The sequence below is a fragment of the Hippopotamus amphibius genome, chromosome 17 (genome assembly GCF_030028045.1).
Source record: "Hippopotamus amphibius kiboko isolate mHipAmp2 chromosome 17, mHipAmp2.hap2, whole genome shotgun sequence".
Classification (NCBI taxonomy): Eukaryota; Metazoa; Chordata; class Mammalia; order Artiodactyla; family Hippopotamidae; genus Hippopotamus; species Hippopotamus amphibius.
In genome coordinates, this window is record NC_080202.1 from 25,348,413 (window position 1) to 25,375,641 (window position 27,229).

The 27,229-nt window shown below is 37.2% G+C and overlaps 1 protein-coding gene across 5 annotated transcripts in view; it reads left to right on the top strand.

Annotated features, from left to right (window-relative positions):
* Positions 1-27,229, top strand: part of TRIM37 (tripartite motif containing 37) — a 148,159-nt gene that overhangs the window by 76,106 nt on the left and 44,824 nt on the right. For 3 of the 5 annotated variants that reach the window (XM_057714464.1, XM_057714465.1, XM_057714469.1), the window contains exons 18-22: positions 2,035-2,229; positions 7,950-8,258; positions 18,397-18,525; positions 19,941-20,130; positions 21,843-21,982. In XM_057714464.1, coding sequence (XP_057570447.1) covers positions 2,035-2,229; positions 7,950-8,258; positions 18,397-18,525; positions 19,941-20,130; positions 21,843-21,982 — 963 coding nt within the window. The remainder of the gene's footprint in view (positions 1-2,034; positions 2,230-7,949; positions 8,259-18,396; positions 18,526-19,940; positions 20,131-21,842; positions 21,983-27,229) is intronic. The other 2 variants (XM_057714470.1, XM_057714468.1) reach the window with 1 other exon arrangement.

Consider the following 27,229-nt stretch of genomic DNA (forward strand, 5'->3'; position numbering starts at 1 on the left):
TTTTTTTTTTTTTTTTTTCTGTGTGACGTTCAAGAGCAGTTATCTGCTTATAAGTTCAGTAGCTTCATTCCAAGTAGCCAAAAGCTAAAAGCAACCCAAATTCTTTCCTAATAGAAATAAAGAAACTGGTTATATTCATAGTTTGGAATGCAGCACAGAAATAATGAAAATGAGTAAACCGCTGTGTATAGCAATATGGATGAATTTTATGAATATTATGTTGAGCAAAGAAGCAGAATATGAGTACAACTATATTGTTACATTTATATAAAGTTCAAAAACAGGCAAAACTGATCTATGGTGTTTAACTCTGGATGGAAGTTACTTTTGAGGAGGAAGGTTAGTGAGCAATTTTAGGAGGTATGGAGGAATTTGGGGGTGCCATTAATTTGTGACCATACACTAGGCTGTATACTTATGTATGCAACAGACATACACGTACACCCAGAATGATGGCAGTGTTAGCTCTGAGAAAAGGAAACTGAAATAAATGCTTAAGTCTTTGATGCCTGTAATAGTGAGTAGAAAGGATGGGAACATGGGAGGGAGAGTGGGAGGAAGGTAGTAGCTGAAGGGCATGAACCGCAAAGGAAAGGAGTTTTTGCTCATCGGTGAGAGTAGTGACCTGGAAGAGTGGTAGAAACAGAAGACTGTTAACACTCCTTTCTGTACCAGGGGTCCATTTGACAAGGGAGAATGAGCAACTTTGGTTTTTAAAGAAAAGCCAGATATCTGGGCAGTAGGTAGCATACTCTGGACTACTGAGCTTATTTACTAAACAGTCAGAACCACCTGAGTAGCTTTTTGGAAAAAGGTCCTGGATCCAACTCCAGTATTCTTGTTTAGTACATCTAGAGTAAGGCCAGGAATCTGTAATTTTAAAAACTCCTCCAGTTGACTGATTATACAGCCTGATTGGGGAACTCCCTAGTGAAGGAAAAGGGCTAAGAAAAAGTTTCAAAGTGGAGGGAGGGGTAGTTTTCTGCCTTTTAAAATAGGAGTTGCATTGGGTACAGAGGCTGAAAGAAAAATTGGCAGTGGGATAATCCTTAAAAGAGGAAGAGGATGAACAAGTAGGAGAGGGTAAGGACATGAGGATGTGAATATAGATGAAAAACATATAAGTAAGTAACTGGCTTGAAGCTTCTGAATAACTAAACTTTCCTCCTAAGTTTTTTTTCCTCCCTAGATCTCTTTGGAAATACTCATGAATAGTCAGAACCTGATTACTTTGTGTTATTTTTATATTATCCACTTTAAGACTTTGCTGCATGTAACATTTTTTAATGCTATGTTTCTTTATACTGTATTTAAATAGCTTTATTTAAGGAGGTCAGTTTTAACCAATGTCTCCATACCTAATACTTGTTAGGCATTGTGCTAGGCACTGGAGAAGAGTCAGATGGTTTCCTTTGCTTAGGAAGCTTATTAGTTCAATACAGGTAATACAGAGGTGACATTGTTCTCAGGTGTCTGTATTATGCATCAGTCATTAACAAAGTCTAAAATCTTCAAATGTACTTCGATATTTAATCAAACTGGAAAAAATGTCTGCCAGACTGTCATGAGCTGAACATTTTGCTGTCCAGAGACCTGGAGAAGATTCCTATTTTAATGTCTAGTTCCTTGCGATCTGCTATACCAGGGGGCTTGACTTTCATCCAAGACCACTAGGTTATGGGATATATTCTCCTTTTTGTTACCGTTATCCCCCTAACTATATATATTGTATACGTTGTCACTGTTTTATTTCCAGGGTTCAGGATGGGAATAAGGATTTCTCCTGAAGTTGGAATAGTAATGAGGCCAGTGGTCAGTCACTGTTCTTTGTACACCTCTCTGGGCAATATGGTTTCTTCTTTGGGCTTATCATGAACACCAGCTCCTAAGATATAGGTCCATAGACAAGTATTCAAACAACATTAACCAGTTTCCTTCCTTCCTTCCTCCCCTGCTTCCCTCCCTCCCTCCCTTCCTTCCTTCCTATTTGTGCAATTATATAGTTTTCATTTTCTACATCTCTTTCTTTTGCAGGTAGTAACCATGGCTACGTGGGTGTCAGCAGCAGAATGTCAAGAAGAGCACATTTATGCTCTGCTGCTACGAGTAGTTTATTAGACATTGATCCTTTAATTTTAATACATTTGTTGGACCTTAAGGACCGGAGCAGTATGGAAAATTTGTGGGGCTTACAGCCTCGCCCACCTGCTTCACTTTTGCAGCCCACAGGTAAAATATTAACAGTAATTTCCCTTTTTTCTGTGCTTCTCCAAAAGAACTCTTAAATTTGAATCCAAATATCTTAAGTGTTGGAACATGGTATGTTTCTGTAGCAAATTGGTTTTTCATTGTGTTATAAAAATATATCAAATCAATTTTTTGTTGTTATTATTCAAAGGTGTTTTGTGCAAAAATAATATCAAAATGCATATATGAAGGTTTTTATATGATTTGCCTTTTAGATTGTGACCGATTGACAGTTTGAGCCACGTGAAGAACAGTTGTTCTCCTTGTGAATGGACTTATTGCAGGCCTCATGAATACCCTAACTTCTTAGTGGAAATGAGTCTAAAAATGAAATTGGAAAAGGTTTACTCATGCTTTGATGTTCAGTAGCCTAAAAATGTATACCAAGTAACGGTATTTTTTTTTTTTGAAAAATTATTTGTTAAAGAGAAATTACATTTGTGTTACTGTAATGCAATGTATACACATACACAATTTAGATGTATAGTCTAACCTGGACTTTTTGAAACTTTTAGACATAGGCATTTACTTTCTTTTTTTTAAATTTTATTTGTTTTTATTTTTTTGGGTGCGTCAAGTCTTAGTTCCAGCATGCAGGATCTTTGTTGCAGCGTGTGGGCTTCTTTCTAGTTGTGGCGTGTGGTTGGTTTTTTTTGTTTTTTTGTTTTTTGCTTTTTTGTTGTTTGTTTTTTGTTTTTTTTGGTCTCTCTAGTTGTGGCACATGGGCTCCAGAGCATGTGGGGTTCTGTAGTTTGCAGTGTGTAGGCTCTCTAGTTGAGGTGTGGGCTTAGTAGTTGTAGTGCAAAAGCTTAGTTGCCCTGCAGCCTGTAGGATCTTAGTTCCCCAACTAGGGATTGAACCCACATCCCCTGCACTGAAAGGCGGATTCTTTGCCACTAGACCACGAGGGAAGTCCCAGGCATTTACTTTTAAATGACACATTTTAAAAACCATTTTTTTGGGAAAGCTTTCTGAAATATACTGAACATTTTTCTACCTTTCTAAACAATAGTATTATACAAATCAAATCAATGATTTAGAACAGTGATTTTGATACTTCTTTAAAGCAGCACAACTCATTTTTCAAGTAGAGTTTAAGGCAGAGACTCAGTATAGAAAACAGAAATAGATCTGCTCTAGTGGGGGATAGATCAGAGCTTGGATTATTTAGGCCTCTTTTTTCCTAAGATATACTTTCTGGAAGCCTGCATCCTCAATTTGAAAGACTGTCTCCAATCAGGTTATGAAACAGTTGCCTTTTATCTATGGTCCAAGTATGTTTTGTGTTGTACTTGTACTTTTGTAGCACTTATTACATTGCATATAATTTTACATTTTTTTCTGAGGCATTTTTATTGTAGAAAATTTTTAAAATATAGAAAATTGTAAAGAGGAAAATAAAAATTACACACAGTTCTTGTGATCAACAAAGAAATACCTTTTAAAAAAAACACATTGGCAAAGGGTTTGCTTAAATTATAACCAGTATTGTTTGCAAAGACCTAGTGAAACAGACAAGTTCTGGTTCTGCAGGTAGATACATTGGTTTAACCTTTTTGAAGAAAAATTTTGTAGTAGGTGTAAACCACCTCTGTCCTTTAATCCTGTAACTTTACTTCTAGGAGTATATTCCAAAGAGAAAACAATCAGAGTTGTTTGAAAATATTCAACAATACAATTATGGTTGAAAAATTACAGCTTTGCCATGGAATAGCATATTTTATAGACAGGTAAAATCATGTTTTTGAGAAGTATTCAATGTCATCAGAAGAAGAGAATGCAAACTATATAAAGAGAATAAGATCTAAGTTCCGTGAAAGTTTAGTTTTCTATGACTTGCAGTGACTTATTTCAAATCCAGGTGATTAAAATGCTGATGACAAGGAGGATGGGGAAATACTAGAGAGGAAGAGCAGGCTTGGATTTAAACATCTTGAGTTTGACATACCAGTGGGATATCACAGTAATGATGCCCAGTAGACAGCTAAAAATTAAGAACTGGAATACAGACCGTTATTTGCTTAAAGGTGATACTGGGTAGTTAAAACTAAGGGAGTAAGATGGCACAAAGGTGAGTTTCAAGAAATTTTTTAAAAGAAAAGGGCTAGGGACATAATCATGGTGAACATCTATTTTTGTTGAGTGTGTAGAAAATGAGCCAGGTGAAGAGGCTTTGGAAAGGAGAGAGAACAGAGTCATGGAAGCCAAATGAAAATAACCTTTCTAGGACAGGATATTTAAAGGTTAATGTTACAAAAAGACCCAGCTTTTTTTTTTTTTTTTTTATTAAAATGTTTGCTTGGATTTCGATCTTCATTTTTGATTCTTTGTATATTCTTTCCTTCTCAATCTGTATACTTTCATTTCCTTTTCTTGTCTTACTGCATTAGCTAGAAATTCTTGTAGACATTAAAAAGGAGTGGTGAAAAGGTGTTCCTGATCTTGATGGGAGAACTTCAAGTTTCTCACCATTAAGTAAGATTCTAGCTGTAGGTTTTCCATAGATATTCTTCATCAAGTTGAGAGGACGTTCCCCTCTATTCTGAGGTTTTATCATGAATGGTTGTTGGATTTTGTCAAATGCTTTTTTTTTTTTTTTTTTTTGCATCTATTGATATAGTGTGATGGATTACATTAGTTGATTTTTTGAATGTTGAACCAGCCTTGCATACCTGGAATAATCCCACATGGTTGTGATGTATGATTTTTTAAAATATATTTTTGAATTCAGTTTGCTAATATTTTGTTGAAGGTTTTTGGCAAGTAACCTAGGCAATATGTAATTAAGACTTTACTTATAGCAAAGTTGTGCTTGTGAAGGTAGAGTTTATTGGGGTTGGCAACTAATTGTAATGTGGTTAAAGAGGACTCTGAAATACTAGGTGACAAGGAGAAGGGTGACAGCATTGACATACTGAAGTCTGGAGGAGAAGCTATAGAGAACTGTCATTCTTGAGAGATACAACTGAATGATATGAAAGAGGTGTTGTAGATGAGACTCTCAATTCTATTAACCTCATAACTTGGCAGATTCAGGAAGGCTTCTCATCATTAGTACAGTAAGTATCCTTAAGTTGTCAGGTTCCTTTAATGTAAAATTCTGTAGCGCCTAACACTCTCCTGTCTTAGCACTTACCACACAGTACTGAAGTGGATTGGGAGCTTTGTGAGGGCAAAGGCTGGGTGTTCGTCTTGTTCACTGTTATATCCCCTGCCTAGCACAGTGCTTAGCATTTGAAACAGACTCAGTAATTCTTTATTAACTGATTATCAGGTGATGGAGGTTTGTTTATATCTATTTTGTATTTTCCCACTTGGGCTTCCTACTTTTAAAAATTCTTGTCAAAAAAAAAAATTCTTGTCAGTTTCTAGTAATAATAAACTGAACCATGTGGGTTAATACAGGTTTTCATATTTAAGTCCAGGTAGATGTGGGGTGGGAGATGGGAGCCACAAAGATTTTATTTAGCAAAACATTTTGAGTATTTTGTGCCATAGGCTGCTTGGCCTGGAATACAAGATCACTAAGATATGATCTCAACCCTTAAGTTGTTCACATTCTACATGTTTGTCTTCTTTACTATAAGGTGATAAGTGCTGCAATAGAAGTGGACTCCATGTGCTCTACAAAATTAGGTAGGAATTGATTTGAAAGGAGGGGAGCAGTTGGTGGTTTTCATGCCTGAAGGAGACATTTCAGATTATACCTGATGAGTTTGGGTTAGCAGAGAGAGCAAGGGAAGCGAACATGTAAAAAGGATGAAAGCGAGATAGAACATGGCTGGTATGTTAGAGTTGCAAGCACTTCCAAAGTTTGGGATATGTTTGGGGTAGAGGCAAGAAGATAAAGACACTGAGAGTTAAGGTGAAATTAGATAATATAGGGCCTTGTTTGCCATGTTGGTGCTTTCCTCAGTGATTCTAAGCAGGAAAGTAATATCTGATTTGGTTTTTAGGAAACTGCCCTGACATCTTGGTGGATAATGGGTTGAATGGGAATGTGCTACAGAGTGCTTTCACAAATATTGAATCTTCTGAGACTCACAACAGTTCTCTTACATGTATATTATTGTCTTCATTTTACAAATAAATAAATGGACTCAGAAGTTCGAGGACTTAAAGTTACAGTGACTAAATGGTAGATCTGACACCAAATCTTGGATTTCTAAAATCTCTCTCATATTCTGTTGTGAATGCTTTCAACTGCAAGTAACAAAATGCTGCTAATCGTGGCTTAACTAGCATATTGAGTCTGGAGGTAAGTGAGTCTAGGTTCATCAGGTATTTAAAAGCAGGGCAAGGAATGGTCTTCCTGTAGTTCTTTTGCCTCTTCTGTCGTGGCAATAAGATGACTGCCACAGCGTCAGGCATCATTTATCCACAGGAATGTGTCACTAGCAGGAAAAAACAGACTGGATGGAAAAGAGGCCTATTCCTGTGATGCTGGAGAGCAAAGTTATTAATATTAAGATCAGTGACTCTGGAGGCAGACTCCTTGGTTTGAATTCAAACTCTACTTTTTAGCTGTATCACCCAACATAATAAAATCTCCCTATCAGGATTGAAAATCTCTCCCTCCCCTCCCCGCAACTTTAGGCTGAAACTCGGAGTCATGTGCCCACCCTAAATGCTCAAAGAGGAATGAGCCTAGACCAGCCCTAGACTTATATCCTCTGGGGCTGAACAAAGGATGGACCTAACTGCCCTGAGCACATTGCTGCCCACCTAATATCTGAATACAATCTGGTAGAAGTGGGGGGGGGTGGCTGTTGGACACACCACAGTGTCTACCTTTTCCCTCTTTTTTTTTTTTTTTAACCTTTTCCCTCTTTTATGGTGGTAGATTATTGCAGCATGTAAGCAGATTCACCTATCATTTCTGCTAGTAAAGGACTTGTTCTTTTGTCTAATTAGGGTACCTGTTGGTCCCCTGTTTGTGGGGTAGGTGTTATTTTTTTGGGTGGGAAACTTGGTTTCTTTTTGCTTTGAGTCAGTCATAATGTTCTTTGATTTCCAAAAGATCTACCTCCTTTCCTCTTCCTGCATAGAAAGTGTGTGTTTTCCTTGCTCATTCCTCTCTTTTTAATATTTGGGTGGGGGAAAAGAAATTAAAAACAACTTCAACTGCTTTCTCTTGGAAGAGAGATAGCATTGTTAGTTTAGTGGCCACAAAGACTCAGTGACGGAACTAGTTTTTTATGATATTCCATGGCACTTAATAGCTGTATCTACATTGGATAATACTTCAGTAAATCAATTTTTTAAATTCAATTAGAATATGTTTTTGTATACTATGTATAGCATATTTGACTAAGTGGCTTCTAGGTTTATGGTTTTGTTTTGTTTTGTTTTTAATTGTGAACATACTACAAGCTCAGTATAGAACATTTGAGAAAAGTGGAGAAGTATAAAGAAGACACAGGCAGTAGGGCAGCTTTTAAAACTTTTAGAATTAAATATATAATTTGCATTTGAGTGATTATAATGTGACCCAGATTTTAACTTTGTAGATGTAAGTAGAATTAGGGTACTTGTATCTATCTTTATTGTCAGTAATGGGATTTAATGCATGCTTTTGTTGTTGATACCACCTAAAGCACCTTAGGTTATTTACACCTCAAATTTACTTACATTCACAGTACAGAATGATTTCATGAATGTTAAAGTCTATATTAACATGACTTCTCACTTTCTCTCTGAAGCATCATATTCTCGAAAAGATAAAGACCAAAGGAAGCAGCAGGCAATGTGGCGAGTTCCCTCTGATTTAAAGATGTTAAAAAGACTCAAAACTCAAATGGCTGAAGTTCGATGTATGAAAACTGATGTAAAGAATACACTTTCAGAAATAAAAAGCAGCAATGCTGCTTCCGGAGACATGCCGGCAAGCCTTCTTTCTGCTGACCAGACAGCTCTGGCTGCATGTGGAACCGAAAACTCTAGCAGATTACAGGATTTGGGAATGGAGCTCTTGGCAAAGTCATCAGTTGCCAGTTGTTACATACGGAACTGTAAGTGAAAAAGATTCTGTTAGTTTTACATCTCCATGTGTCATTTGGGAAGCTAAAGAACAGGTTATTTTCAGAATAATAATATATAACATCTCCTTCACAATGGATTAAGACTACAAATACATACAGCCTTATCTCCCATCCAAAACTGACTCTGTATATTTTCTACTATATAACAGAGCTAACATTTTTCTTGATTGCTTATTCTGTACTGGTGAACAAACAAGACAAAATCCTTGACCTCATGGATGTTGCATTCATGTATTCTTGTGATAGGAACTGGACATTAAAATGTGTAGACAAGTAAAGATAATTTCAGTTGCTAAAAAGTACTGTGAAGGAAACAACAGTGGGATAGGCAGAGCAAGTGAGGAGTGTGCTGTTTTAGTTAGGGTAGTCAGAAAGTCTCTCAGGAGGCAACAGTTGAACTGATATCTGAAGGTCGAGAAGGTGGCAGCCATGCAGAGATCTGGGGGAAGCATTCTTCAGGGTAAACAATGGAAAATGAAACGTCACATAGAAAGGATTTGCTCTGCATCTTTGAAGGCTCGAAAGAAGACTAGTTTGGCTGAACATGGTGAACTAAGCAGAGGCTAGAGTAATAGGAGATAAGTGAGAGGTAGGCAGGATCTAGATCAGGTAGGGTCTTATAAGACCCCGATAAGAAGTTTGAGTTTTATTCTGATTTTAGGAAGAGGTCTTTAGAGAATAAAAACTAGGGGGGTGTTTATGATCTGACATACCCTTTAAAAGGTTGCTTGTTGTGTGGAGAAGGGTCTGAAAAGGGCTGAGAGTGGGAGTTGTAAGACCAGTAAACAGCCCATAACAGTAGCTGGTGTGAGATGTGGTGGCTTATTCTGAAGTCACTACCCTGGGAAGGTGGGCTTGCTCATAGTCTGCCAGCCTGTCTTGACTGAGGTTCCCATCTTTCTTAATTCTCCCGAGGATGGTGCATAACTAGTACTACTCTAGATACATAAGACAGAAGTTAATCTATGATATACAATGGATATTTTAGACCAGGAGAGGTCAGTCCTTTCCCACAGACCTGGTAAGAAAGATTTTAGGGGAAGAAAAAAACTAAGAATGATGTTTAAGTGTTTGGTCTAAGCAGCTTAGTGATTGGTGGTGTCATTAATTGAGATACAAATCAAATAAGGAAGAAGCAGGTGTGGGGATTGTTGGGCCGTAGAGGTAGGAAGTCAGGAATTCTTTTTTAAACATAACTAGGTTTGAGATGTCTGCTAGCTATTCTAGTAAAATATCTCATAAGCAGTTGAATGCTATGTAAGTCTGAAGCATATGGGGTTAAAGCCAGATGTAAACAGTTGGGAGTCAACAGTATCAGATGTTGTTTAAAGCCAGGGATCAAGTATGAAGGGAGTTTAAATGGAGAAGAGAAATTTTGGTTCTGGATTCTTAAATATTTAAAGGCCTGGTAATGAAGGGGCCAGCAAAGGAAATTGAAAAGAACAATCATTAAGGTAGGAGAAAACTAGAAGAAATGAAATCTCAAAAAAATCTTTAAATGCATCTCAAAAACAGTGAAATGATAGTATCATTGAGAGGTGTCAAGAAAAAGGGCGGATGGCCCTTTTAAGAACCGTTTCCATGGAGGGGTGTAGCAGAAATGAATGAGGTGAGAAACCAGAGCATGACTGCTCAGCTCCTTCAAGAAGTGTCACAATAAATTAGGTGGTCCCTGGAGGGGTTGTGGAGTCAGCAAAGAGTTTGTTATCTGTGTGTTGTTTTCATTTTCTTAAACATATATGCTTTTTTTACCTGGGTTTTTTTAGTGGTAAGATATACATAAACATAAAATTTACCATCTTAACTATTTTTAACTGTACAATTCAGTGGGATTAAGTCCATTCACAGTGTTGTGCAACCATCACCACTACTCATCTCCAGAACATTTTCATCATCCCAAACTGAAATTCTCTATCCTTTGAACAGTAACGGGGCATTCCCCCTTTCCCCTACCCTCTGGTAACTACTATTGTACTTTCTGTTTCTAGAAACTTGACTATTCTAGATATCCCATATAAGTGGAATCATACAATATTTGTCTTTTCGTGTCTGACTTACTTCACTTTAGCGTAATTTTTTCAGGGTTCATGCATATTGTAGCAGGTGTCAGAAATTCATTTTTTTTCCAGGCTGAGTAATATTCCCTTGTATGTATGAATATACTACATTAAGTTTATCCATCTGTTGATGGGCATTTGGGTTGTTTCCACTTTTTGGCTGTTATGAATAATGCAGCTATGAACATGTGTCTAGAAATACCTGTTCAAATCTCTGCTTTCATTTTTTTGGGGTATATACCTAGAGTGGGATTGCTGGTTCATATGGTAATTCTGTGTTTAATTAAAAAAAATTTTTTTTAAATCATGGTAAACTTTACCACGTTTTATTAAACAATTAACCTTTTTAACCATCTTAACCCTTTTAAGTGTACTTATCAATGACATTAACTACATGCACGTTGTTGTGTTACCAATACCACCACCCATAGAACTTTTTTTATCTTGCAAAACTGAGTCTGTATACCTATTAAACAATAGCTCTCCCTTCTTCCTCCCATCTCCTGGCAGCAGCTATTTTGCTTTCTGTCTCTATGAATTTGAATACTCTTGGTACCGCATGTAAGTGGAAACATATGGTATTTGCCCCTTTGTGGTTGGTTTATTTCACTTAGCATAAGCTTCTCAGGGTTCATCCATGTTGTAGCATGTGTCAGCATTTTCTTCTTTTTATGGCTGCATGATATTCCACTGTGTGTTATAGCCACTCATTTGTTACCCATTCATCTTTTCATGGATACTTGGGTTGACTGTGTATTTGAGGGTTTATTTCTGGGCTCTCCATATGTGTGTTTATTAAAATGGGATATATTAATGCTTGGTATTGATGGCAGTAATACAATAGACATGAATAGGAGAGTGGATAATTGCCAAATACATAGGATTCTCTTAAATAAGGATGACAATTTAATAGAAAAATGAGTAAAGGTTATAATTAGGTTGTTAACATAAGAAGAAATACAAAAGGACAATAAATGCAATGAAAAGATACTCAACCTTATCTAGTTGTCAAGGAAATGAAAATTTAAAACCAAAAGAAATAATGCTTTTTGGATGGATTTTTGCAAAAAGCTTCTGTTACATATTTCTGCAGCTACTTCCCCTCTTGTCACTTGCTTTTGTTTTCTGCTAAACATGAAGTTTTAAGTTTTTAATTTTTGAGATCTATTAATAGTATTCATGGTTTGGGGTTTTAATGTTTTTATTTGGAAGGCCTTTTCAACTCCAAGTTTATAAAAACAACACTTATTTTCTTGGTTCTGTTTTGTTTTTTAACTTTTTTACATTTAAGTCATTATTCCATATATAACTTGTTTTCCGTGATGGTGTGTGAGGGCGGTGATCCACCCTCTACCCAACCCACTCAACCAAATGAAACGTTTTTTTTTTTTTAAAAAAACAAAACCTCTGTTTTGAAAGGCAAGATTCCACTGTGTCCCCCTTTACCTGGCAAAGCAATAAAGCTATTCTCTACTTCCAAAAAAAAAAAAAAAAAAGTCTGATTCTGCTAACTTTTTATATATATATTTATTTTTTTAATTTTATTTATTTATTTATTGGCTGCATTGGGCCTTTGTTACTGTGTGCAAGCTTTCTCTAGTTGTGGTAAGCGGGGGCAACTCTTCATTGCGATGCAAGGGCTTCTCATTGCAGTGGCTTCTCCCGTTGCGGAGCATAGGCTCCAGGCATGTGGGCTTCAGTAGTGTGGCACTCGAGCTCAGTAGTTGTTGCTCGCGGGCTCTAGAGCACAGGCTCAGTAGCTGTGGCGCACGGGCTTAGTTGCTCTGCAGCATATGGGATCTTCCTGGACCAGGGGTCGAACCTATGTCCCCTGCGTTGCCAGGCGGATTGTTAACCACTGCGCCAGCAGGGAAGTCCCTAAAACACGTTTTTTGAAGAATCCACTCTGTTCAGCAATATGAAATTCATCCTTTATATTGTAGACCAAATTCCCATATTTACATAGTTTTGGTTTTAAATTCATTCATAGAGGCGGAACCAGGTGAAATTGCCAATATAAGACTTTTGGGGGGGGTGGGGTGCACCACGTGGCTTGCAGGATTTTAGTTCCCCGACCAGGGATCAAACCTGTGCCTCTTGCAGTGGAACAGAGTCCTAACCACTGGACCACTAGGGAATTCCCAAGAGACCTTTTTTTTTTTTTTTCCTTTTTTCTTTCCTTTTTTTTTTTAATATTTATCTTTTTTTTTTTTTGGCTGTGTCAGGTCTTAGCTGCAGCACAAAGGATCTTCATTGTGGCGTGCAAGCTTCTCTCTAGTTGTGGTTTGTGGACTCAGTAGTTGCAGCATGTGGGCTTAGTTGCCACATGGCGTGTGGGATCCTAGTTTCCTAACCAGGGATCGAACCCGCGTCCCCTGCATTGGAAGGCAGGTTATTAATCACTGGACCGCCAGAGAAGCCCCATGAGACTTTTTAACATACAAAAAGAGCAGTTTGATATTGTTTGACCAGATATTGTTGTGTTGTCTACGAGACCCACATTCTTTTTTGTTAACCATTGTAGTTTTATAGTTTGTAATACTGTGATATGTTTGCTTTCCTTTTTTTTTAATTTTTTTTTTAAATTTTTAGTGGGGTATAATTGATTTACAATGTTGTGTTAGTTTCAAGTGTACAGCAAAGTGAATCTGTTATACAAATACATATATCCACTCTTAGTTTCTTTTCCCATATAGGCCATTACAGAGTATTGGGTAAAGTTCCCTGTGCTATACAGTAGGTACTTGCTGGTTATTTATTTTATATATGGTAGTGTGTATGTGTCAATCCCAATCTTCCAGTTTATCTCCTTACCCTGCCCCCCCCAACCAGAAATTTATTTTCTACATCTGTAACTCTGTTTCTGTTTTGTAGACAAGTTCATTTGTAGCCTTTTTTTAGATTCCACATGTAAGCAACATCATATGATGTTTGTCTTTCTTTGTCTGACTTACTTCACTCAGTATGCGAATCCCTAGGTCCATCCTTGTTGCTGCAAATGGCATTGTTTTGTTCTTTTTTATGGCTGAGTAATATCCCATTGTATATATGTACCACATCTTCTTTATCCATTCCTCTGTTGATGGACAATTTAGATTGCTTCCACGTCCTGGCTATTGTGGCCTTCATTTTATTTTTGTTTTCAAAATGTTTTTGATGGTTCTTATATGTTTACTCTTCCAGAAATTAGTTTTGACTGGAATTGTGTTACATTTAGTGCATTAATTAACATTTAATTTGAGGAATTGACATCTTTTCAGTACTAAAACATTCAAATTTAGGAACGTGGTGTTTCCATTTATTCAAGTCATCTGTTATAGACATATACTTCTTCAGAGTTTTAGATTTCTTCATGTAAGTTCTGTATATGTCTTGTTAATTTCTAGGTATATTATAATTTAGGTTGCTGTTGTGATGGGATCTTTTTTTCCTCATAATATTTTCTAATTATTGGTTACTGACATATAGGAAGACTGTTGGTTTTCACATGTTTATTTTGTATTCAGCCCACTTAGTGAACTTTTTTAATTGTAAGTTTTTTAGTCAATTATATTGTATTTACTAAGTAGACAGTCATATCATCAGCAAATAGTCATAGTTTATCCACTCCTTTCCTGCTTGTTTACTTTTCATATTGTATTTTCTAGGCTGGGACCTCAGAACAATGTTAACTAATAACAATAATAGAATTTTCGTAATGTTTTCAACTCTGGGAATTCCTTTAGTTTTTATCTCATTAAGTTCAAATTTTGCTGTATGTTTCAAAAGGGAGTTTTTATCAAGTTGAAAAATATATCCTTCTATTCCTAACAATAATGGTTAACATTTACTAAGTGTTTATTATGTACCAGATATCATTCTTACTATTCTAAGTCACATGTGTTAACTCACTTAATCCCAACAGCAACTGTGTGAGGCAAGTTATTTTTATTTCCAATTTACAGATAAAGAAACTGAGGCACAGGGCATTAAAGGTTCCTAGAGTTTCACAGTGGTAATTGCAGAGCCAAGAACTTGAACCTTAGAGCCTGTGGCTTTCACCATTACACCAAACTACCTCTTTTCCTACTGTGAATGAAAAAATGTTGCGTGCCATATCAGTAAAAAAGGATGTTGCAGGCTTCAAGTCACTACAGCTGCCTGAGGAAACTCAGAGTGGGAGAGAGTCCTGAGGGAACTCAGGATGAGAAAGAAAAGGATACTGGCCCTAGATTGCTAAGGTGCATATCAAAGGAATGATTTCATTGAGCCCAGACTTTTGTATCTTCCCACATGCAGAAGAGTTCTAAATTCATTAACTTAGATATCTGTGGGGTTTTTTGTTTTGGGGGGTTTGTTTTTTCTTTTTTGGTGTTTTTTGTTTGTTTGGGGGTATTTTTTAATTAACTGTAATCTTCTGATGTTCCAACTACCTGGTCTTCATTGGGAAAATCACTATATATCCTGGCTCCTCCATTGCCTCTTCAGAGCAGTCCCTCAGAACTATTCTGTGAGGCTGCCTCCTGGGCTTGAAGCCCTCAGAAACTCCACCAAATAAACAATAATTCTTAACTTTTAGGTTGTGCATTTTTTTCAGTCAGCACTGCTTACTAGGAGTTTTTTTAAGTCAAGAAATTGTATAGAATTATATCAAATGCTTTTTTGTCATCTGTCAAAATAATCAGATTATTTTGCTGTATTATTTTGTGAACACAGAGAATTACATTATTTATCTAATACTGACCATTCTTGAAATTGTAGAATGAGTCTTTCTACTTGGTTTTGGTTTGGATTTTTTTTTTTTTTTTGTAATTTTTTAATGTATCATTGACCCTTGAACAAAGTGAGTTGGAAATGTGTAGGTCCTCCTATCCACAGATTTTTTTTCAATAAATCCTCAGGTGGTTGAGTCTTTGGATGCTGAACCACTGATAAGGAGAGCCGACTGTAAAGGTATACCTGAATTTTCGATTGCCTGGAGGGTTGGTGTCCCTAATCCCCTGTTCTTCAATGGTTTACTTAGGATTCTTCTTTATTTATTTATTTTTTTTGCCTCATGGCAGGCAGGATCTTAGTCCGTCTCCCCCCCAACCAGAGATCGAACCTGCACCCCCTGCAGTGGAAGTATAGAGTCTTAACCACTGGACCACCAGGGAAGTCCCAGCTAATACTTAGGATTCTTGACTATGTAGTCACTAAGTAAAATTGAGCTATAATTTCATTTTACTATCCTTAACACATTTGAGTTCTGATTTTATGCCAATCTCATAGAATAAATTCAGAAGCTTTTGTCTTTTTCTGTGCTGTAAAATTATTTTGATGTTACCTTGCTCGTTAAAATTGTAAAAAACTCATCCATAAAACTATCTAGTAGTTCTTTCAGGGATAAAACTTTAACAGCCTTTTTCATTTCTATGTGTTTATTGGTCTCATACTTCTGCTTCTTAAATCAGTTTTCATAATTAATTTTCTTAGAAAACTCATTAGATAAATATATTGGTGTAAAGTCACTCCATTCCCTTAAATTTTAAAAACTTCCTCTGCATATGGGATGTTAACTTTTTCAGTTATAGCATTGCTTATTTGTGTTTTCTTATTTTATCCCTTGATTTGACTTGCTAGAGGCTTGTGCATTTTATTCATCTCTTCAGAGACTTAGTTCTCAGATTTATTTCATCTACTGTCTTTTTGTTATGTTAATTTCTGCCTTTTTTAATGCATCTCTTCATTGTTTTCCCCTTAACCAATAGTTTATGTATACTTTGCAGTGGAGAAATTGGTCATAATTTTTTCTCACAGCACCTTTTTTTCCCCAAATGTACGATTCAGCAGTTTTTAGTATATTTACCAAGTTGTGTGACAGTAAATCATTATCTAAGTCTCGGACATTTCATCACTCCTCTTGTACCGAACTTAGGTTCTGCTGCTCACTGCTCAAAAGACAATAATTTGAGAGGCAAGTGTCAGTAGAAAGGAAAGGTGCTTTAATCAGAAGAGACAGTGAACTTGTGTCCAGAGACCAGCTCCAAAGATAGTGACTGTTTTTAAAGGTGTAAAAAATGGGGTATCAGGGGGAGAATCTCAGTGAATCATCGAAGCAGGAGGTTGGGTTCTGCATCATTCTCCATTGGGTGCAGATTGGCTGACTCTCCAATTAGATGTTATCTTGGCCAGGTGGTCTGCCTGCAGGATTGCTTAGGGGGCTGTTGGGAGAAGAGAGCTAGTGATTTTTTAAACTGCTTAATTCTTCATTCTTACTTCCTTTTTCTAGGAAAAGAATCAACAAGGCGTGGTGTGCATTCAGGATAGCAAAAGTCAGGAGTTGGATTAAATTGCCTAGTGATCTCATTCCTATAATTAGGTTCTTTTAAGATGAGGGGAACAGAAATGGGCAAACAGGAAAGGGCCAAAAGACCTGCTTTCGCTCTCCTTGTAGACTCTGTACCCATACCCATGAGCCGTTATTCCCCATCGTCCCCTTCTCCCTGTCCCCTGGTAACTGCTAATCTATTTGTATGGGTTTGCTTCTTCTGGACTTTTCATATAAATGGAATCACACAATATGAAGCCTCTTGTATCTGGCTTCTCTGACTTAGCATAATGTTTTCAAGGGCCATCCATGTTGTAGCATGTATTATTTCATTCCTTTTTATGGCTGAGTGATACTTCATTGTATGTGGGTACCACTTTTTATTTGATCTACTCATCTTGCTGAGGACTTGGATTTTTTTTTTTTTTTCTTTTTGGCTATTATGAATAATGATGCTTTGAACATGCATGTACAATATTTTGTGCAGAATATGTTTTTATTATCTTAACTATATGCTTAGGAGTGAATTGGCTGGATTATATGGGAGCTATGTTTAACTTTTTAAGGCACAGCCATACTGTTTCCAAAGCAGTTGTACCATTTTACATTCTTCAGCAGTGTAGGAGGGTTCCAGTTTCTCCATATCCTTATCAACACTTGTTATTGTCTTTTTTGTTTTTTTTCCTTTGCCCATTGAATTATCTTGGTCTCCTTGTCAAAAATTAATTGACCATAAATGTAAGGGTTTATTTTTGGACTCTCAGTTCTGTTCCATTGATCTGTATTTCTATCTTTACACTAGTAGACAGTCTTGAACATTGTCTTTTTATGGCAAGTTGTGAAATCATAAGTGTGAGTCCTTCATTCAAGATTGTTTTGAAGTATTCTGGATCTTTTGCATTTTTATGTAAATTTTAGGATCAGCTTGTCAATTTCTGCAAAAAAAAAAAACAGACAATTGGAATTTTTATAGGGATTGTGTTGAATCTGTATTGTAGATCAAGTTTGGGAGTATTGCCATGTTAACAATATTAAGTCTTCTGGTTAATGAACACAGCATATTTTTCCTTTTTTCCTTATTTTCTTTCAACAATGTACAGGTCTTACATTTCTTTGTTAAATTTTTCCCTAAGTATTTTATTCTATTTGATGCTATTGTAAATGGAATTTGTATTCTTAATTTCATTCTTGGATTGTTCTTTGCTGATGTATAAAAAGTCAGTTGATTATTGATGTGCTTTCTTTTTGTTATTTTTCCATCTTGAGTTTATGCATGTTAGGCCATTTAGTTTCAATTTTTTCTAATTAGTTCATTTTAAGGCTATACATTTTCCCCTAATTACTGTTTTAGTCACAAACATCTTGAAGTGTTATAATGGTGTTTGTTTCTAATTCAGCATTCATTTCTTTTTAATCTAATAATGTTTTACAGTTTCCAAGTATTTGGTGGTTATTGTTTTGTTGTTAATACTTAGTTTAATTAAACTGAAGTTGGAGTTCATGTCTGGTTTGATTTTTCTTTTGGAGTTCACTGATAATTTTCTACTTTTGTAAGTTAAGACTGTTCCACAAGCAGAAAAATAAGAATACCTTTGGCATACTCAAATAAACCAGTTGGGACCAGAGTATTCTGTTTATTTTTGGGCACAGTAGATGGGAATGCCTTTCACGTATGGTCAGATTAAACCTTTCTCTGACTGCTTAGGTAATAAGTTTTGTGCTATTTTTTCATAATCAGAAATGTTTTAAAATGTCTTTGCAGCCACAAATAAGAAGAATAATTCACCCAAGCCAGCTCGGTCCAGTATAGCAGGCAGTCTGTCACTTCGAAGAGCAGTAGACTCTGGTGAAAATAGCCGTTCAAAGGGAGACTGTCAAACTCTGTCTGAAGGTAAGTTTGGAGAGTTCAAAATGTAATTTTGGTGGATAGATGTCTGTTATTCGAAATCGATGTTATGGTATAGCTTTAGGCCTCCAAAGGCACCAAAAATGCTGAAACTCAATTTGAAAGTTCCTTAATCACACAACAGAATAGACCCATCAGTAAGAAAATGCAGCCGTTAGGCTCCATGTTCTGGACTCCTGAATTTTAAATACCTGGCATCAAAAAGACAAGGATAGGACTTCCTAGGTGGCACACTGGTTAGGAATCCTCCTGCCAATGCAGGGGACATGGGTTCAAGCCCTGCTCTGGGAAGATTCCACATGCCACGGAGCAACTAAGTCCATGCACCGCAACTATTGAGCCTGTGCTCTAGAGCCCATGAGCCACAACTGTTGCGCCTGTGTGCCGCAGCTATTGAAGCCCACGTGCCTAGAGCCCATGCTCCACGGCAAGAGAAGCCACTACAATGAGGAGCCTGCACACCATAATGAAGAGTGGCCCCTGCTCTCAGCAACTAGAGAAAGCCCATGTGCAGCAATGAAGACCCAATGCAGCCAATAAATAAATTAATTTATTAAAAAAAAAAAAAGACAAGGATAGGGACTTCCCTGGTGGCTCAGTGGTTAAAAATCCACCTGTCAATGCAGGGGACACTGTTTCGAGCTGTGGTCTGGGAAGATCCCACATGCTGCAGAACAACTAAACTTGTGTATCACAACTACTGAGCCCACGTGCCGCAACTACTGAAGGCTGCACACCTGGAGCCTGTGCTCAACAACAAGGGAAGCCTGAGAAGCCTGCACACTGCAGTGAAGAGTAGCCCCTACTTGCCACAACTGGAGAAAGCCTGCACGCAGCAATGAAGACTCAATGCAACCAAAAATAATAAATAAATAAATAAATAAATAAATAAATAAATAAATAAATAAAATTGAGTTCTTAAAAAAAAGACTGGGATATATTTTAAATTTTTTAATTAATTATTTTTTTATTATTTTTGGCTGCATAGGGTCTTTGTTGTGGTGCGTGGGCTCTTTGCTGCGGTGTGTGGGCTTCTTTCTGGTTGTAGCGTGTGGGTCTTCTTTTCTCTAGTTGTGGTGCACAGGCTCCAGGGTGCGTGGGCTCTGTAGTTTGCAGCACACAGACTCTAAGGTGAGTTGTGCTGTCCCAGTAGTTGTGGCGTGTGGGCTTTGTTACCCCACAGCATGTGGGATCTTAGTTCCCCAACCAGGGATGGAACCCACGTCACCTGCAGGACGGATTCTTTACCACTGGACCACCAGGGAAGTCCTTTAAAATTATTTTTGAGTTTTCCTATGGTTTAAAAATGTATGTATATTGAGATCTCCTAAAGTGGAGACTAGAGAGAGGACTTTTTGTTTGTTTGCCTTCTTTCTGGATATCCCCTTCATTTTTTGTAGGCTCCCCAGGAAGCTCTCAGTCTGGGAGCAGGCACAGTTCTCCCCGAGCCTTGACACATGGCAGTATCAGTGACATTCTGCCGAAGTCAGAAGACCGGCAGTGTCAAGCTTTGGATTCAGATGCTGTTGTGGTTGCAGTTTTCAGTGGCTTACCTACTGTTGAAAAAAGGAGAAAAATGGTCACCTTGGGGTAAATTAAGTTCTTTCATTTATGTAATGGAACAGTAGCTAATAGCTTTGTTTGGCACTTTAAGTCTACAACGTAATGAACAAAATAAATTTATAATTAATTTTTTAGCAGTTTATTTGTTGTATTAAACATAACTTTTAAAATGTCAGAGACCTTACTTTTTCTTCTTAACAGAATGAGATAGTACCAGAAATTCAGTTTAAATACATTAGAACTCATTTTCACTGAAGTTAGGATAATAACGTTATTTAACCTTGTGTGACCTCTGCCTTGTGAGATTTTTGTGTCAACTTTTTTTTTTCCATCTGTCCCACACTTTTCAACGACATTTGTGCTGGGACATATATTATGTCCTATAGGTCTTTTACATGAATTTTGTATGGAACAGAGGGCTTCTAGCAGTTTTATTTTAACACTGCTTTTCTGCTTTCATCTCACCTTTTTTTTTTTCCTTTTATGAAAGTGTCCTCAAAACACATAGTTGGAATTTCTCAAAAGGATATATCTCTCTCTCTCTCCCAGGAAACATAAACTCAAATCCCAGTCATGTCACTTAAACTTCCATCCATTTAAAGGAGAGTGATATTGGGATGTATTGTCTGTGAATGTGCTAAATGAGCCATTAATATCCATCTGCTGGTCTGTTTTATGGATATGAAATACATTTCTGATTTTAAACAGTGGAATACTTCTATGTTGGAGACTTTGAAAAGAACTCTGAATTAAATTTAGAGAAAGATTAATATCCCTTAAGTTTACTTAATTTTATAGAGTTTTAAGATTTGGATAATCGCTAAATCTAATAGGACAGCTGTTTTAGCTCAAGTTTAAGCAGTGGAAAGGTGTTATAATCATTGGAGATTGTCATGTCTTCCCCATTTCCTAACCTGGTTTTGTATCTGCCTTTAGTCAAATTAAATGTGTACGAATGTGCACTTTTTTCTAGACTGTAAAACCCTTTATAAATGTGTAAAGCTCATAGCTATAACCCTCATTTTATGGTTAATTATACTGCCACCCTGGCTTATGTGGTGCTTTCCAGCTTGTCTTTTTTTCCTTGCCTGATTTAAGATAGTGTAAGCAAAAATTTTAAATACTAATAATAAATGGTTCAAAAATGGAAGTTAAAACAAAGAATATTAAGTTAAAATTTCCCCACCTTTGTCTCCCGTCTGCTTTGTTTTGCAACCTCCTGCCCACATACATTCCTGCTGTTCTTAATTTTTTATATATGCTGTGTCTTCTCAGCTTTCATGCATATTTAAGCAACTGTGACTGTGTAGCTTTTTTTAATACAAAAGGTGCACCTTGTTTTCTCACTCAGTATACCTCAAAAGTCTTTCTGTATTGATGAGAACATGTTACTAAGGACTTCTACTTATATTTATTTTTAAATTGGAATTCTTATGGAGATAATTGTAGATTCACATGCAAGTAGAAAGAATAGAGAGGGCCTGTGTACCTTACCCAGTTTCCCCTAATAATAACATTTTGCAAAATGCTGATATATTATCACAACTGGGATATTGACACTGATGCAGTCTACCACTTTATAACCTTTCGTTGTGAATCTTCTAGTGAATCTTTTAAAAGTAAAACTTGAAATTTAGTATTAAACACCAGTGCCCTATACCTTACTTAGTTTGCTCAGTTTCTGGACAAGAAGAAAATCTAGATTATTTTGTCACTCACTAGTTATACAAAAATATCAGGTTATTTTCTCCGTCTTTGAGGACTAATGCTAAAGGAGGTCGTCTGGAAGGAATGCAAATGACTGATTTGGAAAATAATTCTGAAACTGGGGAATTACAGCCTATGCTACCTGAAGGAGCTTCAGCTGCCCCAGAGGAAGGTAAGGAACTGTGAAGTCATAATTGGTGGAAGGCAGAATAATAATCTTTTTTTGATGATGGTGATGAGGGGTGGTTGCTTTAATAAAACAGTCACTGAGATATTATCTACTATCTGACATGCTTGATCTGAAAACAGCATTCATTGTGCCACTGAGTTTGATTTACTAGGACATTAAGCAAAGCAGAAGGCAATATGGATAACTGACTACATAAAAGGACATATCTTACTAGAAGGGGCATTTTGCAGGGGGAAAATCTGCAGATACTTCATTTGCTCATTCATTAAATGTGTTATGCTACCTACATGATAGGCACTGAAGTTTTGCCAGGTATGAAAAGGTGAAATTGGTATGTTTATGGGAAAAACATGCCCCAAAACAACTAATTAGAGTATTAAATGTTAAGTACCTCATCTTCTAAAGTCAGTCTTGATTAATGTTGTAGATTGCTTTGCTCTTTTGGAAGGATTCCAAACTTTAACCACTTAAAAAATCCTTTATGGTAACCGACTTCTACTCTGCCAGTTCGTTCTCAGTTCCACTTCTAGTATTTGTCTGCATATCCTTCCAGGTTCGTTATTCTTTCTCTAGAAGTGTGGGAAACTTGCAGTTTTGAGTTAACAGAAGGTGCTTGAAATAAGGCTGTGTGTGTTGCCCTTGCTCATCCTTTATATGTTGTCAGAAAAGCATGTCAACTTTATTAATGATACTTGACAGTGAAATTTTTTTTCATTTCTCAGTGAAACTCTGCCACCTACCAGGTCTGCACTTATTTGAATTTCATTGATTGATGAATTGTAGCTCAAAGCATATATAAAAGGTGCCAGCATCTACCTCTGGCTGCCCTGTGAGAGTTTGTGTGGGTGGTGGCATTTTCAGGTTTTTCAGTTAAAGAACTCTAAACATTTTGGTCTTCTGTCCTAGTTGGTGCTCCTGTGGAGGGCAGCATTATTTCAGTAGAAGAGATTAAATGGAAAGGATTCTTAAAGTGAAGTGTCGATTGTTAAAACAATAAGGAAAATGTATTATGATTGATCTTCATAGAAAGGATCTATAGGGATTAGCTAGTTTCCATATATTTATACATCCGGATTATAGATTGTGGTGGCTTAAATTGTTATAGCATGTGCTGGAATTATAGGCTCCTTCTATTTATGGTAGCATTTGTGAAATGCCCCTAATTTGCCTGGCACTGTTTTAGTGCTGGTGATAAAGTAATTCCTGAACCCATTGTTTAGTTCAGGGTTTCTCTACCTTGGTGCCATTGATGTATTGTGCCAGGTGATTCTTTATATTAGGAGCCTGCCCTGTGCTCTGTAGAATGTTTAGCAGCATTCTTGGCTTTTAACCACTAGGTGCCAGTAGTACCTCCTCTGAATTACAATAACCAAAAATGTCTCCAAACATTGCCAAGTGTCCCCTGGGAGGCGGAATCATCCCCAATTGAGAACCACGAGTTGAGTTGAAAACTCAAACCAAGGGTGACAACTCCTTGAGAATCTCTTGCCAGAGTGGGTCGTTACAGATGGGAGCAAGTTGCAGTTCTCAAGTGTGCTGGATATTGTGTTGGTGGTGGTGTGAAGGGAGCAGGGAGAGCAATTGAAAACCAAAAAACATATGTTAGAGACCAGTTAATAGCCAAATACAATATGAAATGATGAGTGCTGTGATAGGGTATATAGGGAGCTCAACTAACAGGTATGTAATAATAAAAATAATAGATAATATTTGCAAGCCCTTGTTAGGTATTAGAGACTGCTGAAGACTTTACCAGTATTATCTTATGTTTTCTCAGTACAGGCCTACATGGTAGTTACTTTATTATTTTGATTTTGCAGGTGAATAGGCTGAGGCCTAGAGATGTAACTTCCCTTACTTCAAAGTCACAGAGCCAATGCTCTTAACTCTCACCTCTCCACTAACCTAGTCCACCCTTGGAAAGATCATCCACAGGGATGAGTATGAGTTAGTTGAGTTAGGTGAAGAAAGATGAGGCCAGAGTGGAGGCTGAGGTCACATCTTGAAGAGTTATACTGTATTCCTAGCTAGAATTGGACTTTATCCTTTGAATGAGATCTAAGCAAGGAGTAAAATAATACAATTATGTTTTAAAATTCCTACTCTAGCTGAGTTGGGGACTGGGAGTGGGTTGTGGAACTCTGGGGACAGAAAGACTAGTAAGAAGCATGTTAAATTAAGCTAGGTGAGAGATGACTTGGACTTTTAAAGTTCAGCCTTCATCTCAGAAATTCACATTTTCTCAGCAATTTTTCTATGTAAATACCTGGTTAGCACCCCAAAAATCCCTGTAAGTTTTGACATTAGTTCCATATCTTATTTTAATGCTAATCGTTAACAGCTTATCCTAAACTGGAGAAAGGCATTTGCCTGGCCGCGTTTAGGATCTCCTCTGCACTTTCAAGGCCTGGAACCTCAGATTTAGTGCTGTCAGTGTTACTCAGTAACACTGAGTATGTACGTAAGGAGTGTTGCAGTGATGCAGAGCACCTAGAACTCAATAAGAAAAGTTACTGTAAACATGCAAACCAGCAGTGCCAGGAAGGTCCACCATTGCAGTTTGTTGGTATCTAACCAGCTTGTTTGCCACTAGAGTCCCAGGGTAGGCAGTGGAGACTAAATTGATAATGCTGGAAGAAAGGAATAGGTAAACTAAAGGAGCTCTGTGCCTTTTGGAATTTGCTTTGTGGGAGGAGAATGGGGCCTTACTTACTGCTGTGGGTATTAATCTATCATCAGCAGGAGCCAGTTCTCAGGAAACCTTTATTTTTCACACTGGTAAGCCTTGGTGAAAAGTTGAGTGGGATTGTCTAGTATCTATGCTTAGGAAAAAACAAATGGTCTCTTAAATGTTCCTGAGAGTCAGTAAAATGTGACTTTTCTTAGACATGACAGTCCTCAACAGGCCTTTTCCTTTCTAACTGGGATCTTATAGGACAACCTTGTGTTAATCTGGTTAATGGCTAGATTCCAGAAATCTTGATTTCTTCCTCACCGCCCCCCCCAACCCCCCCAACAGAATTCCTTAGGTAGACCGGTTTCTTCCTTGTTCTGTCTAAAACTGGAAACTATGTGATTGAGTTCTACTGAATTAGCATAATCCTTTTTAATTAAGTCAGGGGTGTCATCCATCCCAGGGAAAAGTGATGGCATGCCTGTTACAAACCTTACTGGCACCCTATCTAAGAGTAGTACAAAGTCTGATGCTCCAGCATTGCTGATTCCTTTTGGTATAGCAGTTAAGAATCTCTAATATAAGTTACAAAAACCCAACCAGCTGGTTTAAGCAATGGGAAGATTTACTCTCTTGTGTTAACAAGAAGTCTCACCTAACTCTGGTAGGGCAGTTTCAGGGTTGAAAATTTAGCTGCTTAATGTCATCAAGAATTCATTTCCTCCCACATCCTCAATCCCCCAGTCTTTTGCTCTGCCATTCTGAGTTGGCTTAGCTCCTCTCAGAATGGCAAGGTGGTTGCTGCTGTTCCAGACTTTGTATGGAGTCAGAATATTGTTCTGGGAGTAGGGGAGAATTATTTTATTTTATATGTCTCTATTTATCAATGAGGAGAACCTTTCTTAGTGCACATCTCATTAATCACTAGCAAAAAAAAAGGAAACCTGGCAAAGTCTAAACGTTTGGTTCCCCTCCCTGATCCATTCTACATGGCCACATGGAGAAGGGAAGATAGCTAAACAATATTGAGGTTGGAAAGGAGGAAGGCAAGTGAGGCATTAGTGTTTGCTCTACCAGGTGGTTAGTGTATTTTTGAAGCAGCTGAAGTTTGAGCACCCTTGAGTAAGGGAGTTATAACTCAAAAGTTAGCTTTGGACTACTGAGCATATAGTGGATATTCAAAGAAATATACAGAAATATCCTATTTCAAATTTCACTTTAAGATGCAGGGTTTTTTTGGTCCCCCCCCCCCATTAATGTCTCTGAAACATCTTCCATTTAATGGTATCTTATAATTAATTATCATTGACAGCCAGTTGTGTGAAAACTTGCTGACACTTTCTGGTGAGATAAAGAAAGGTCCTGTATTCAAATTTGTTATAGTTAGTGAAATATCACTAGTTTGCTTTAACTTTTACTTAGTGCAGTAGATAGACATTGCAGTGTATGGTGCAGGGCACATAGCAAATAGCTTGTGACCTGTTGCTTGACAGTAGCTACTTTCATTTCCAAGAAATGAAAGTATTTGACCTTATGTTGTATTTACTTGCTGTCACTGATGGCAGTGGGTTGTACAGGACCTGGTGACCCAGTAGGCCAACAATTAAACTAGAGGTCAAGAGACCAATTTGTTTTTCTCATTACATTCACAGAGCTAGGGAACTTCAGATCTTAGGACTTGATATAAAAAACCAAGTAGTGTTTTCATGCAGGAATTCCTTTCCAACATTTCTTGGGAAATTCATGTTTTTCTGAATGCTCAGAAAAATAAGGCAAGAAATATAAAAACCGGAAAAGATTATTCTAATTCTCCCGTTAGAGTTGATCTTAACAGTCAACACAGAAACATGGGGACTTCTCTGGTGGTCCAATGGTTAAGACTCTGTGCTACCACTCCAGGGGGCGTGGGTTCGATCCCTGGTTGGGGAACTACACATGCTGCATGGCGTAGCCAAAAAATAAATTAAAAAAACAAAACAAAGCAGAAAAAACACAGAAACATGGCTGCTTTGGAAAAATCCACTTATGGCAAGTTGAAAGTATAAACCGGAAATGCTGATACCTAGAATCAAAGGTTAATATTAATGCAACCACCTTGGAAAGAAGCAGTTGCAATCAATTCAGTCCTGGATATAACTGTTGCCATTTTGTAAGTATGTGTTCATGGCCCTGTCTGCTGCTATGTAAATCTTAATAAGTCTATACTATACTATACTATACTGTACTGTACTATACTATACAGGAATCCTATTAGTGGTGCTCCAAGAAATAGGAAGTTTCAGAAGCAGAATGATTTCTCATGTTGACATTTTTGACATGTAGTGCTATAAACCTTGCTAAGAGTTCTAAGTGTACATTATTCAACTATTACCCAATAATGTTCACAGCATTTTCCAGTATTTGAATATTCACTGTATGCTACAGTTCTTGTAAATACTACCAACTCACCAAAAATTTTAAAAGATACATAATAAATAGTGTGAAAAATATTGTATTTAATGAATAACTTAAGATTTGGGGGAATTGCCGAGAATTCCAGTTCCTTGTTTGTGACT